The sequence below is a fragment of the Paralichthys olivaceus genome, chromosome 15 (assembly GCF_024713975.1).
Source record: "Paralichthys olivaceus isolate ysfri-2021 chromosome 15, ASM2471397v2, whole genome shotgun sequence".
NCBI classification, from domain to species: domain Eukaryota; kingdom Metazoa; phylum Chordata; class Actinopteri; order Pleuronectiformes; family Paralichthyidae; genus Paralichthys; species Paralichthys olivaceus.
The window spans coordinates 13,836,905-13,849,016 of NC_091107.1; the positions used below are offsets into that span (position 1 = coordinate 13,836,905).

General features: G+C 41.2%; 2 protein-coding genes across 4 annotated transcripts; both read right to left on the reverse strand.

Moving 5' to 3' along the window:
• Positions 1–317: 317 nt before the first annotated feature.
• Positions 318–6,403, reverse strand: hinfp (histone H4 transcription factor). 3 transcript variants are annotated; one of them, XM_069539962.1, is made up of 13 exons: positions 5,940–6,403; positions 5,188–5,414; positions 4,857–4,968; positions 4,535–4,687; positions 4,363–4,440; positions 3,839–3,959; positions 3,609–3,747; positions 3,386–3,510; positions 1,511–3,301; positions 1,214–1,381; positions 948–1,115; positions 673–873; positions 318–487 (listed from the first exon to the last, which is right to left on the reverse strand). In XM_069539962.1, the coding sequence occupies exons 1-9, from the start codon at positions 6,097–6,099 to the stop codon at positions 2,971–2,973; spliced, it is 1,446 nt and encodes a 481-aa protein (XP_069396063.1). In that variant the 5' UTR covers positions 6,100–6,403; the 3' UTR covers positions 318–487; positions 673–873; positions 948–1,115; positions 1,214–1,381; positions 1,511–2,970. The 3 variants fall into 3 exon arrangements, with proteins under 3 accessions (XP_069396063.1, XP_069396062.1, XP_069396064.1); XM_069539961.1 differs by having other exon boundaries at positions 1,505–3,301; XM_069539963.1 differs by having other exon boundaries at positions 1,490–3,301.
• A 1,228-nt stretch (positions 6,404–7,631) lies between these two features.
• dpagt1 (dolichyl-phosphate (UDP-N-acetylglucosamine) N-acetylglucosaminephosphotransferase 1 (GlcNAc-1-P transferase)) lies at positions 7,632–12,024 on the reverse strand. The gene is made up of 10 exons (XM_020085806.2): positions 11,980–12,024; positions 11,350–11,820; positions 11,093–11,213; positions 10,799–11,012; positions 10,180–10,326; positions 9,843–9,927; positions 9,527–9,715; positions 9,329–9,416; positions 8,767–8,922; positions 7,632–8,681 (listed from the first exon to the last, which is right to left on the reverse strand). Exons 2-10 carry the CDS (start codon positions 11,514–11,516, stop codon positions 8,616–8,618), a joined length of 1,233 nt encoding a protein of 410 aa, XP_019941365.1. The 5' UTR covers positions 11,517–11,820; positions 11,980–12,024; the 3' UTR covers positions 7,632–8,615.
• Between the last annotated feature and the right edge of the window lie 88 nt (positions 12,025–12,112).

Below are 12,112 nucleotides of genomic sequence, written 5' to 3' on the forward strand. Positions count from 1 at the left end.
AAAATGACATTCAAATTAATAACAGACCTCACAATCTGGCACTTAAGGTACTTTAGATAAAATGATTTTAAGAATTTCAAATAATTGCTTGACCCAAGTCTGAGACGAACGTTAGAAGTCTGAAAAGTAATTCACCTCACTTTTCTTGTCTCACCGCACTGCATCACACAGATAAGATCAGGAGCTCTGATTTGCTCATAATTCACCACTGACTCAGAGGGATCTGAACCTGCACGGCCATCTTCTTGTAATATTGCAATTCTCAAGGAGAAATTGGGTGCATGTGCCAGAGAGATTAAAGAGTGAGAATTATAGAATTATGTGTGTGTGTGTGTGTGTGTGTGTGTGTGTGTGTGTGTGTGTGTGTGTGTGTGTGTGTGTGTGTGTGTGTGTGTGTGTGTGTGTGCGCGCGCACGCATGTCTTCTTCATCTGATGTCTCACCGTACAGTCAACTCTGGGCTTTCTCCATGCTCTAGCCTGCAGATGCTAAAATGGAGAGACATGGGTGTAGTTTGCATGATTCCTCAATGACAGACAGCAAATTAATGTTTGCAGTTCAATAATCAACCACATTCAAGTGTATTTGCACTGAGATAACATTGCAACATGCCCACATTACTCGAGTTCAACGAGTACGTACATTTCATGAGTATAGTGAGGAAACTACTCACCACATGATAAAGCGCAGTCACAAATGCAAGGGACACACTGTGCAAAGAAGCGCTTCCAGCCGGTCTCCTTCTTTTTGCAGTTGTCTATGTGGGTGCAGCCATGTTTGGGCGGGCCGAAGTAGCTCTTATAGGCGCAGGTGGAGTTGCAGGTCCCGTTCAGTTCACTCTCACTTACTTCAACACGTCCACGCTGACACATTCCTACGAGACAGTCAGAGTAAATCATATGCTGGGCTGAATGGGGTCATAAAACCGTCATGTCAGTGTTTACTCACGGAGGCATGCAGGTTTTGGTGTCCATAGACCATTAGGCTGGCAATATCTGGTAGGGTTTCCCACCAGCATGAAGCCAGAGCGACAGGTGTACCTCACTGCAGAGCCCACCCACCAGTCGTTACCGTACACTACACCATTATAATCCACGTCCGGCTTCCCACAGTTCACTGCCACACACAGGAAAGATGAGCAAGTAAGCAAAACAAGGTCCATAGACCAGGTAGTGACTTAAATTCAAACAGAGTGCTGTAGTCTAAGTTTTTACCTTTGCACAGGGACTTGTAGCCGAGCCAGCAGCAGCTTGAGTCTCCACAGCGATCTCTCCTCAGCTCCTGGTGCAGCGCCTTACAGCCTCCTACACAAAGGGGAGCGGACCCCGACCAGTATGAGTCATCTATGTAGTCTGGTTGGGGAAGCCATTCTGTCTCTCCTACTGTAAAAAAAATAAAAAATAAAAATAAGTTTGATCTCTTTATACATTAGAGTTAGACAAACAACAACACAGTACAATCATTTTGATTGAAAACTAACATTATACTACCATTAAAGGTCTTACCACTACCTTCCACCTCTTCAGTCCATTCAGGCAGCTGAGAAATTCCTCCCTGGAAGCATCCAAACAGTAAAAACAGCAGCAGAGGGTGAAACCTCATGGTGCCAATTTCTGATGGAATCAATTCCTGTGAAAAATCTGTAGATGGATCTGAGGCCTGTCATGAAAATTAACACTGTACATCATCAGCTTTGCAAAGTCAACAGACATGAAGTTAGTGGAAGTCAGTAGCTGCAGAATGAGGAAACAGAAATCTGTAAGTAACACTTAAACTAAGCTGCGTGTGCTGCCTAATCTTCTCCACTACACTAATCTGCCACTATGTCCTGTAAACCATGCTGTGACTGGACACACGGCTTTGGCAAAGATTTGTTATGATTTAATTCACCCAATCACCAGAGCCATGATAAATAAAAGAAAACAAAGCCAATGAGGTGACAATGTGGTGTGAAACATTAATTTCGTAGTTTAAATATTTGCCAAAAAGTCCTAGTAATCATAACATGACCTTAGTGGAAGGACAACAATATAAACATAAACGGATTTAAAAAAAATCATTCAGTAGATTAGCTTGAACACAAAGTGATGCTTTTCATTGTCTATCCAAATTTACTTTGCTATTTCAGCAAAAACATTTCAGATCACATGCATGAAAACTAAATATATATAAATGAGACAATACTAGAAAGTCAACACCTTGCCTTAGATCTGGTCACATACTGTGTGCTCAGTTTGAACATCACTGATTGAGAACATCTAGAATGTTCATTCTAGAACAGTTAACTTGTGCAATAAAATAGAGCCAAAGTTGAGCGATTGTATCAGCAGAGGGCACCATAATGCAACTAAAGCAGTGGCTCTGCATATTCCTCAAGATGACTTGAAATATTGAGAAATATTGTGCAACATATAAAAAACCCTTTAATCCTAATACAAGAAAGTGATTTTTATTCAAACCCTTTGTTTATTTAAGTTATAAATCAATTGTCAAAAAAATACAATTTCCAAGCTCATGAGGTTGGTCTTTGCTGGATTCCACAAATTATGGTGAATATCAATGTGTGGTGGATGCATTTCTGAATTTCTCATCTAGAGGAGATTGACCAGCCACTAGACCGTGCAGTAATAGTATCCAACTATCTGATCATGTTGCAGGACAATTATTGAATTTGAAATACAAAAAGGACCAGGTTCAATATTATCAAACAAAACACATAAAAAGGCTTATTACCTAATATAGGCATATGGTCAAGACCCTGGAGTATGTTTCCCTTCATTAAGACATTTTAATTTAGCATAGATACATCATTAAGAACTTCATTAAAGGGTCTGAGAGTCCATAAGATGCTTCATACATTTACAATCTATGAAACAGCAGAGCTGATGACAGAATGTCCTTCCATGTATAGGACGTGTATTCAGGACTGTCCTGGTCAAACCATCTGCATTCTTTGCTACTGAGCAGTATCCTAGAGAGTCAGCATGGCAGAGTCTTCCTCTTCATGTGACAAACCTCCAGTGAGAACGAACAACACGCCCTCTTCCTGACTGCTCTCCTCAGCGCCGTCGGCCGGCTCAGTCCTCTGCTCCTCCAGCAGCACCCCTCTCAGTTCCACCTGCAACTCTGCAGGAGCTGCACCTGCAGATTCCTCTTCCAGCCCCTGCCCTTCAGTGTGTCCACCGTCCTCATCGTCCTCCCCTTGCCTGTTTTGTCTTTCCCTCATTAACTGCTCGGTCAGTTCGACGCTCTCGTAGCGAATCAACTGCAGCCGCATGAAACCGTCTTCGTGCTCCTTGTACCTGACAGAAAAAGAGGTCCTCAGTGCTTCAATGCTCCTCATGTCTTAATGTCAATGCTACTAGGAGGATCATGGCAAGACGTACCTGAACCTGGGGTGTCCAGAGGGCCATTTGAATTGGTGCTTTTTGTGCAGATGGACTGTGAGGTTGTTGCCCCTGGTGAAGCACTGACCACACACATGGCACTTGTAGCGAGGTATAAAAGTCCCCTAATTATGGAAGAGAGCACAACACAGAAACAATTATTATATAAAATTTTCCCAAAAGAGTGAGTGCAATTGAAAAATTAAAGGACTTTCCCTTTTACCTCGTGCTCTTTTTTGTGATGAATCTTCATGGTGGTGGAGGTACGACAAGTGAAACCACAGGCGGGAACATCGCAGCGAAATGCAGGCTCGCTGCTGTGGCTATCCAGGTGTTTACGCAAATCGATCAGATTCTTGCAGCTAAAAATCAAAACAAAAGAAAACTTCAGTGCAGGTGTATGTCCAAAACGTACGTCAATTCAAACTGATGCTGCTTCAGTGGATGTGAAACCTGTATTCGCAGTATTCACAGCTGTATGGCTTCTCGTTACTGTGGCGGAACTTGATATGGCTGCGTAGTGAGGAGGGTGATGGACAAGTCATGTCACAGAGCGGGCATTTGTAGTGGCTCACTGTACAAACAATGAAAAAGACAAATGCGAGTTTTGGTATCATCATTGGGGGGGGTTTGGAATCTCAGTGTTTCCTGTTTAAAGTTTTATGTGAAGGATAGAGATCAAGATACAAATGTAAGACACACTTTGGAAAATGATTCATAGAATAAACTGAGCATGCTTTAGAATTATTTGGCTAAAGCATGTAAAAAGTGCAGTCTGGTATTTAAAGGTTTTTGTTGATATAGAGCTGCTCATCTCAAGCTTTGAATTAAGTGAACTACTTTAAACTAAAATATTATTTGTTAATACTATATGAAAACATCCTCACTCAAAGAAAAATTAATTATGACATTTTGGGAAACACTTTCATTTTCGTTCCTTGAGTGAGATGAGAAAACTGATCGTGAGGATGACTGACCGTGGGTCCTCATGTGGTCTCTCAGCAGCCTTTCTGTTGCAAAACGTTTGGAACAGTGAGAACACTGGAACCTCTGACCTAAAGCCCAAACGAGCCCAAAAAACAATTATGTTATAAAGCTCAATAAGTTGCAAAACATTGATATGAGTCATCCCATCATGATTCTTTTTACCTTCCATGGCGCTCTGTCGTATGATGTGGTCAAACAACTTGGTGTTGTTGGCGTACATCCCCCCACAGCCTGGACATGCCACGACTTTCTCCTGGGTGTGGCTGCGCAGATGCTCCCGCATCTTAGGACGACCCTTTGCAGTGGCTTCACAATCTGAGGAGACACAATTGCAGAACTTGTACTCAACAATCTCATACGCTTAGTATTAGATAGAATAGTTACTCATACTTTTAATCCTATTTCACCATAAATTTACTGTATAGTCTTTACAGAAACATCAACATGTGTAAATAAAATCTTTAGATGAACCGTGTGACATTACCTTTCCATCCACAGCGTATTAGGAATTCACAGTCTCCTGTTGGTATATCTATGCACAGGCTGTGCATCTCCACATGTCGGTAGAACCACTCAGGGTTTTCATATGGTGGTTGCTTGGATAAATATTAAAAAAAAAACATAAATGCATAGGCAGAGATGTTTAAGTTTAAAGTCTATATCACAGCTATTGAAAAGAAATCCTCAGATATATTTCATGTCACTGCATCCAAACTACATGACATTTAATATTATTTTACGAGGAACAACTCCTGAGATGTTTTCATTTTGCTGGTGTGGCATGTTTCACACGTGTAGACTGTAGTCAGCTGTACCTCGCACTCTTCCCAGAGGCAGACGAAATTGTCTGGGATTTCAGGGATGATGTTGCGGTTGTGGAAGCCGATGGAGCAGCTGCCGAGTTCTGGCTGAGCATTGAGCACCTGCTGACCCAACTGCTTCAGCTTGGTGTGGTAACAGTGGAAGAAAAGATGTCGACGCAACTCCTCAGTACCCTCCAGTGAGCAGAAACCACAGTCTCTCCACAGACAGTTTCTTTCCCCTTGGCACAAAAAGCAGAGAACATGCATAAGGACTAGTAATCACCTTTTCCCGGGCATCATTTAACAGCACAGAGAGTACACTGGATGGACATTGAATTTTATTTTTAGAGCCCCAAATTACAACATACAAGGCACTTTTACAGAAACAGTTACCACGATGAGAGAAAACTTGGCAACGTGAGAAACCTCTGACAGCATCAAATAAAAAGTGTAGGCATTATAATCCTCTTTATTCTGATTCAAAATATAGATGTATAACATAGTAATCAGATTTTAATAAACACCAGAAAAGACTTGCTGTCTTTTTGCATATAGTACATGTTTAGTGCCTCCAGTGAGATCTTCAGCTATTCACTGAGATACTCAATGAAACTAATTCTAGGCAGATGTTGTTCAGTAACGAACAGAACACTGTTTGGCCACAATTGAATCATTTTATTAACACTTGAACGGCAGTCTTTTCATGTCAGTCCCCCACTACCTCCAGACTACCTTCCTCAATTACGTTTTACTCGCCTCCTCACCTTCTGCTTCCTCCTCATCCTCCTCCGCCATGTTCCCAGCACTAAGGTGACCCTCTGCATGTTTGCAGAAGTTTTCCATCCGACTGAACGACTCGTGACACGGACCCCACTCACAGTCAAATTTCAGCGCTTTCTTCTGGATCCGTGTGTTGGGAGGCATCTCTCCGTTGAGTCAGACCGAGGCTACAGACGTTGTTTCCGCGGTGTGAGCATCACCTGCGGAGCCCTGGCTGTGTTTAGCTAACAGCAGGTTTAAAAACACTGAGCAGCTGTAACACGAGCTAACACAAGCTAACAGGCTCTATCCTGGAGCTGTGCGACAAACGACAACACAGAGGAAGTTAAATTCTACCTTGGATATCAGCCTCAACACGATAATCTGCAGAAAGCTCTGACATCTTGTCAACAGCAGTTTGTTATCACTACGCGGTCTGTGTGCAGCGCATATACAAGCCCCCCCAGAAACAACGCTCAAGTGTTTAATAGTTCCCGGTGCGCTTATGTTTACGTTCAATGGTTCCGCCTCAAAATCCCCTTTAGATGTTTCCATAATCATTTGAACCAGTTAGAACAGGATAGTAACTGAGTACATCTAGTACTGCACTTTCATCTGTTGTAATTCACGTATGTACTTTTTAGTTTATTTATTTAATTTTTGTACTTACAGATGAGTATGTGTGGAAGCCCATTCCTGCCAGTGAAAGGAAAGACAACGAAATCTAAATCACAATTTAAAATCATTATTATGAGATATGATAAATTAAAGGTTCAGTGTTTAGAATTTAGGGAAATCTAGTGGTGAAGGTGCATGTTGCAGCTGGATACCCCTCACCTCACCCTCCGCTTCCAAACACGAAAGAGAACCTGTGGTATCTTCAGTTGTCATAAAAACTCAAAAGGTGTTTAGATTGTCCAGTTTGGGTTACTGTGAAAAACGTGGCAGCCTCCATAAAGAGGGCCTGCTCATGATAAAAATATATATATAAATATCTATAAGTATTTAAATATAAAGGGGCAATTCTTGGGTAAAAAAACAAACAATAATTCCTACAATTTAGATGAAACACACTAGTGAAAACATCATTAAGATTATTTATATTCAATTTCTGCCAATAGATCCCTTTCACCTAAATCTTACACATTGAACCTTTAAGAGATAGTGACAGTCACAATTATGAGATTTTATGACATTATTTTAAATATAAAAAGTACTTATGTTTAGTTAATAAGTCATTATTTTGATCGCATTTATTTTTCTAATTTGGCTTCAACACACAAAATATGATCTGTTGCAGTATTACAGAAAAAAAACACCAACAATTTGTATGGCCCTCTGATGCTATTCTTGAGTGATATCAATTATTTTTGTCAATTTAAACATTTAGTTAACAACAGCTAATGCCTGTCACACTACTGTGAGTATCTTAAACATACCTTTAGCATGTATGCACTGCAGTTACTTATTTGGCTGCTATAAAACCTATATCAAATGTGTGAAAAGTTAAAATTGGCAATGTAGGATTTTTTCAAGTGATCATTTTAATTAATTTACTTAGCTTTATTTTCGACCAGTAGGTCAGTTATCAGTATAACAAAAAAATAACAAAATATAACTTGTATAGTATTTTTGTAATGAAGTAGTACAACTTGTAAAATGACATGGGAACTAATTCCAAAAATGCTGGCACAATCTTGAATTTCATTTCTTTTGTTTTATTTCTGAATTTGAGCCTTGCGTCTCGACAGTAAACAGATTCTCACATTGAGTTACATCCCTAAACAAAACAGTCCAGTGCCAGTTGACTTCACATTGGTGTTTGTTGAGCCTTTGGGGGATCGAATGCATATCAGTCATAAAAATACAGTGATGTACCAAATAAAATTTAAAAAGAGGTTGAAATCAATCAATTCTAACTATTGTAGTACTGACATCCTTCACCTTCCATTATTTTGTCATTTACAACAAACAAGCAATAATAAACTCATTTATCTGTTCTACTGTTCCATTTTGTTTACCCACCTCCACCCGCATCAGACTCCTACAGTCTTATCTTCTCACTACTTTTCTTCACAATCACCATTCTGTGTGCATTTGTTCGGAGGTAAAAACTCAAACAATCAAAAATATTTCCAACTTTCCCACTAACTTTGTTGCATGGATTGATCGTCATGCAAAATGAAGTGCGAATCTGTACATTTTCCTGATGCCATGTTTTCTTCAACAGCACATTCAAGCAATGGACCACCATGTTTAGTTCTTATTTAAATCTTCAAAGAGCAATTATGGCTCCATAGTCTGCCCTGAGTTCCAAAACTCTTCCACATTGACTGTTCTGTCCTCTAAAAAACCCAGTACAAAAAATATACTTTCAGGGAGCGCATTAAAGACAATTCAGATTCCAGACACATTTTCATGCTTGTAATCAGTGAAACTCAAAGGAGGATGACGAACAGTAGAGCTGTTGGTTGATGCTGTTTATGCTTTTATGTGAAAATGTCCTGGCAAAGTGAAATACAGCTCTGAACCTTGCACCTGGAGTCACTACTGCAGGTCGATCTGAGGCAGAGTAAAAGCGAGGTACAAGTGAACCTATAAAAAAAAGGCAGATAAGCCTGTAAAATAGTTCAAAAACTATTTTCTCAGACAGAATTTGCTCGTGTTTCCAGCAGAGCCATCTAGACATCATAGAAGAGACGCACCAGATGATAACGGATCCCAAAAGCCACTACGCTGCCAATCACCTGAAGGAGAAATGAGATAGTGATGAGCACCAAGGGAAGCATTCATATACTTCCAGTGTATTTGGACACAGTGGCTCTGTTATACCTGGATGGTGAGCATGATGACTGTGAGATTTCTCTCATGGATGGGGCCGAGTAATTTCAGAACCAGATTTATTAAAGTCATGTTGTTGCACTCAATAAAGTCGTCGTCTCCCTCCTGAGCTCTTTGCACCTCGAGCAGCTTCAATAACTCTGCCACCTGTTGAGGATCAAACATATTACTGTTATTATCTAATAAACCCAGTTGGAAGCCTGACACTGATCTGCATCATGCATGTTTACCCACCTCCGCCAATCCTTACTACATGCACTGTATAAATATTTAACCTGGTTTCAGAGCTCATTGGCTTTCAACATCTCCATTTTTAGTAAATCAATCATAAAAATTGTGAAGTGAAAAAAAATTGATTTTCTGTCTAATTATCAGGTTAATAAATAAGGGAATTCACATTTAATCAGAGAGTGGTTTGTGGCACTAATTAGTCAATCAGAAATATTTTTTCGTGTTTTGAGGAACTATTAGTTAATTTAATGATTATTTGACAGACAAAATAGAGAACAAACTACAAAAGTATATAAGATTGCACAAAAAACAAGAGCTTTACCTTTAATATGAGGTGACCTAAACTAGAAAGGTCCTTTCTTTTGAATTTAGAGTAGCTCATCCCCAGCTTGCCTGTGTCTGGATTCAGTCTTTTATTAGCAGGAACAGGGAGAAAGACAAATAAAAGGTAAAAATTCAAACAACTGGAAAACAAAATCATAATAAATGAAAGAGAAAAACACCTTGAGCGGTGTGTTACCTCGGGAGCCGGTGTCTGGGACAGGGGATGATGTGGAAAAGCTGAGGCAGGGAGTAGACAAAGTTTACCACTTGAGGAATGAAGAACAGCAACATTGTTTTGCTGAAGTGTCCCAATATGCCAACTACAGCAAAAGTCATCCCGGCAAAGTAGCAGAAAGTGTCTCCCACAAACACAGATGAGGGGTACCTGTGGCAACATAGGTTACAAGTTAGAACAATTCTACAATAAAGGATACCTATGTTTCCCACAGCACTTTCAAATATAAATCAGATAACTGCAGTATGAGGTGGAGTGGGTGGGGGGGTTAACTTACCAGTTGTGGTAAAAAAGTGCTAGTGTGGTGAAGAAGAATGGTATCATGAAGTAGAGGGAGAAAACGTGGTCATCGCGGTAATCTCCTGAATGACGACAAAACCAGAACACAAACCAAAAGTTGGACGAAGTAACTTATGTTACGATGACATCGGTGCAACAGGTGAGCTACACAGCAAAAACATCCACATGTTTTAAACAATAAGTATTATATCATATTCATTCCTAAACAGGTGACAAACTCTTAGAGATTTTCCATTAAGCCATAACACATGATTTGCAGTGAATAGATTGAGATCTGTTATGATGATGAAGAGAGTAAACAGCCACACACACACCATTGAGCTCCAGCAGGTTGAAGACGATGATGGAGCCGGAGATGAACAGGGCTTGGCCTGACTCGATGCCGTTGATCCCTGCCAGGATGTTGATGGCATTTGTGCAGAATACTGCGAGCATCCCCATGTAGACGTAGTAGAGAATACCTGCAGGGATCACAATTCACATTGTTTGTCACAACTTAGTGTTGTAGATAACAGATATAATGCGTTACCTCAAACTTTGTGTGTTATTCATCATAATGGACAGTAAAGCAGTAATAGGTTCTATGTAAAAAAATAAAAAAAAATAAAGAAAAGACCAAGAGACAAGCAGGTTTCTCTTTTCTTTCAAGATTCATATTTCAAAAGAGACACCAGACAGAGAACGTGCAGGACAGATTATATAATCCCATCTGGCCTGGAAAACTTAAGTCCGACGATACATTTTTATGCATCATGGAAACATCAGTGCATAAATGCTGATACTGGTATGTCTGTGAAAGGCTCACATCGACCAATAGTATCAGCCAGACGATACATCGGTCAGAATAAACTGGGAGCGTCTTCAGATCCTCCAGGAGGAGTTGGACTATTTGATCAAAGGGGTAAAAAGACACGTGGTAACCGCACAACTCACCCAGATCCAAGTGCAGGCCAAGCAGGGATCTGAAGGGCTTGGGCACCACGATGACCGTGTTGCCAAAGTTGGTGAAATAGACCATGAGCAGCGGCAGCGAGGCCATGGTGGGGAGCAGGAGCTTGTGTCTCCAGCGCAGGTTCAGCACGTCGTCGGCGAAGCCCAGGAAGATCATGCAGCAGATGGCCAGCAGTGCACCAATCAGCTGCACAAACTGACCAGCACACAACACAAGAGGTCAGGGCTGCCGGGGCGACTCCATTCAACATGTGAGAAAAACATCAGTCCACCCACCTCATCGTGAGGGAAGCCCATGCACTGGTCTCCCACAAAGCAGCTGAGGAAAGGCACTGGGATGAAGCAGAAGAGGATGATGAGGAAAACTGTCCCACTGATGACTCCTTGAGACTCTGGGCTGCAAAGACACGTGACCAGGAAGACAAACAAATGCGAGAATTATTGCTCAGAAAAGAGAACAATGACTTGCAAAGCTGATAAAGGGCAAAGTGAAAGAATAACCACATCAGAGGACAGATGATAAAATGACTCACACTTGCTTTTTGGATGTTTTGTTCATGTCCATTCCGAACAACCTAGCTGAGATGAAGTGGTCTTTGAACGCAGGGATGAGTTTCATTGTGGCCAAACAGCCGAGGACGGACATGAGGCAGTTGATGACCAGCGGCTGGACCGGCACCGGTGCCGTGTTTCCCGGCATATTGGCGCGTCTGTGTCCGACAGATCAGATCGGGTTTCCAGCTAAATCTGACGTTTGCCCCCCTTCTGACGATCGATGAACGAGGATCGGCTGGAGTCTTCACACAGCTACAACATGTCCCAGCGCCATGTTCAGAGCGAAACACACCTCTGGCAGGGGAAGATCAGTCCGCAGGTCCCAGTAGAGATCCATAGCAGGTGCCACTACAGGCTGTTCATGGTGTTTTGTGTCCACACCACCTCGAAGTGTCTGAACTCCACGTCTCTTTCACTTCTACTGCGTGACTGACGCTTCCGGTTCAGCTCTTCAAAACAAAACAGCGGCAGAGCTTCAATGACTCGATCGATTGTGTTGTGTTAATGATAAAGCTTTGATGATGGTAAATTCATGCAGTTATTTTGTTTGTTAGACAATAAGAATCGATTTATTCCTGTGCACATACTCTCGCCCTCTTTCAACTCACCTGTGAACAATCATTTACTTTTTACTTCCGTCAGTGTCAAAACTGTATTGACACGGAAGTGAACTGTCACAACATTGTTTTAAGACTCAAAACATTCTTACTTTTTTTCTTATATCATAAAGAAGAGGGTGGG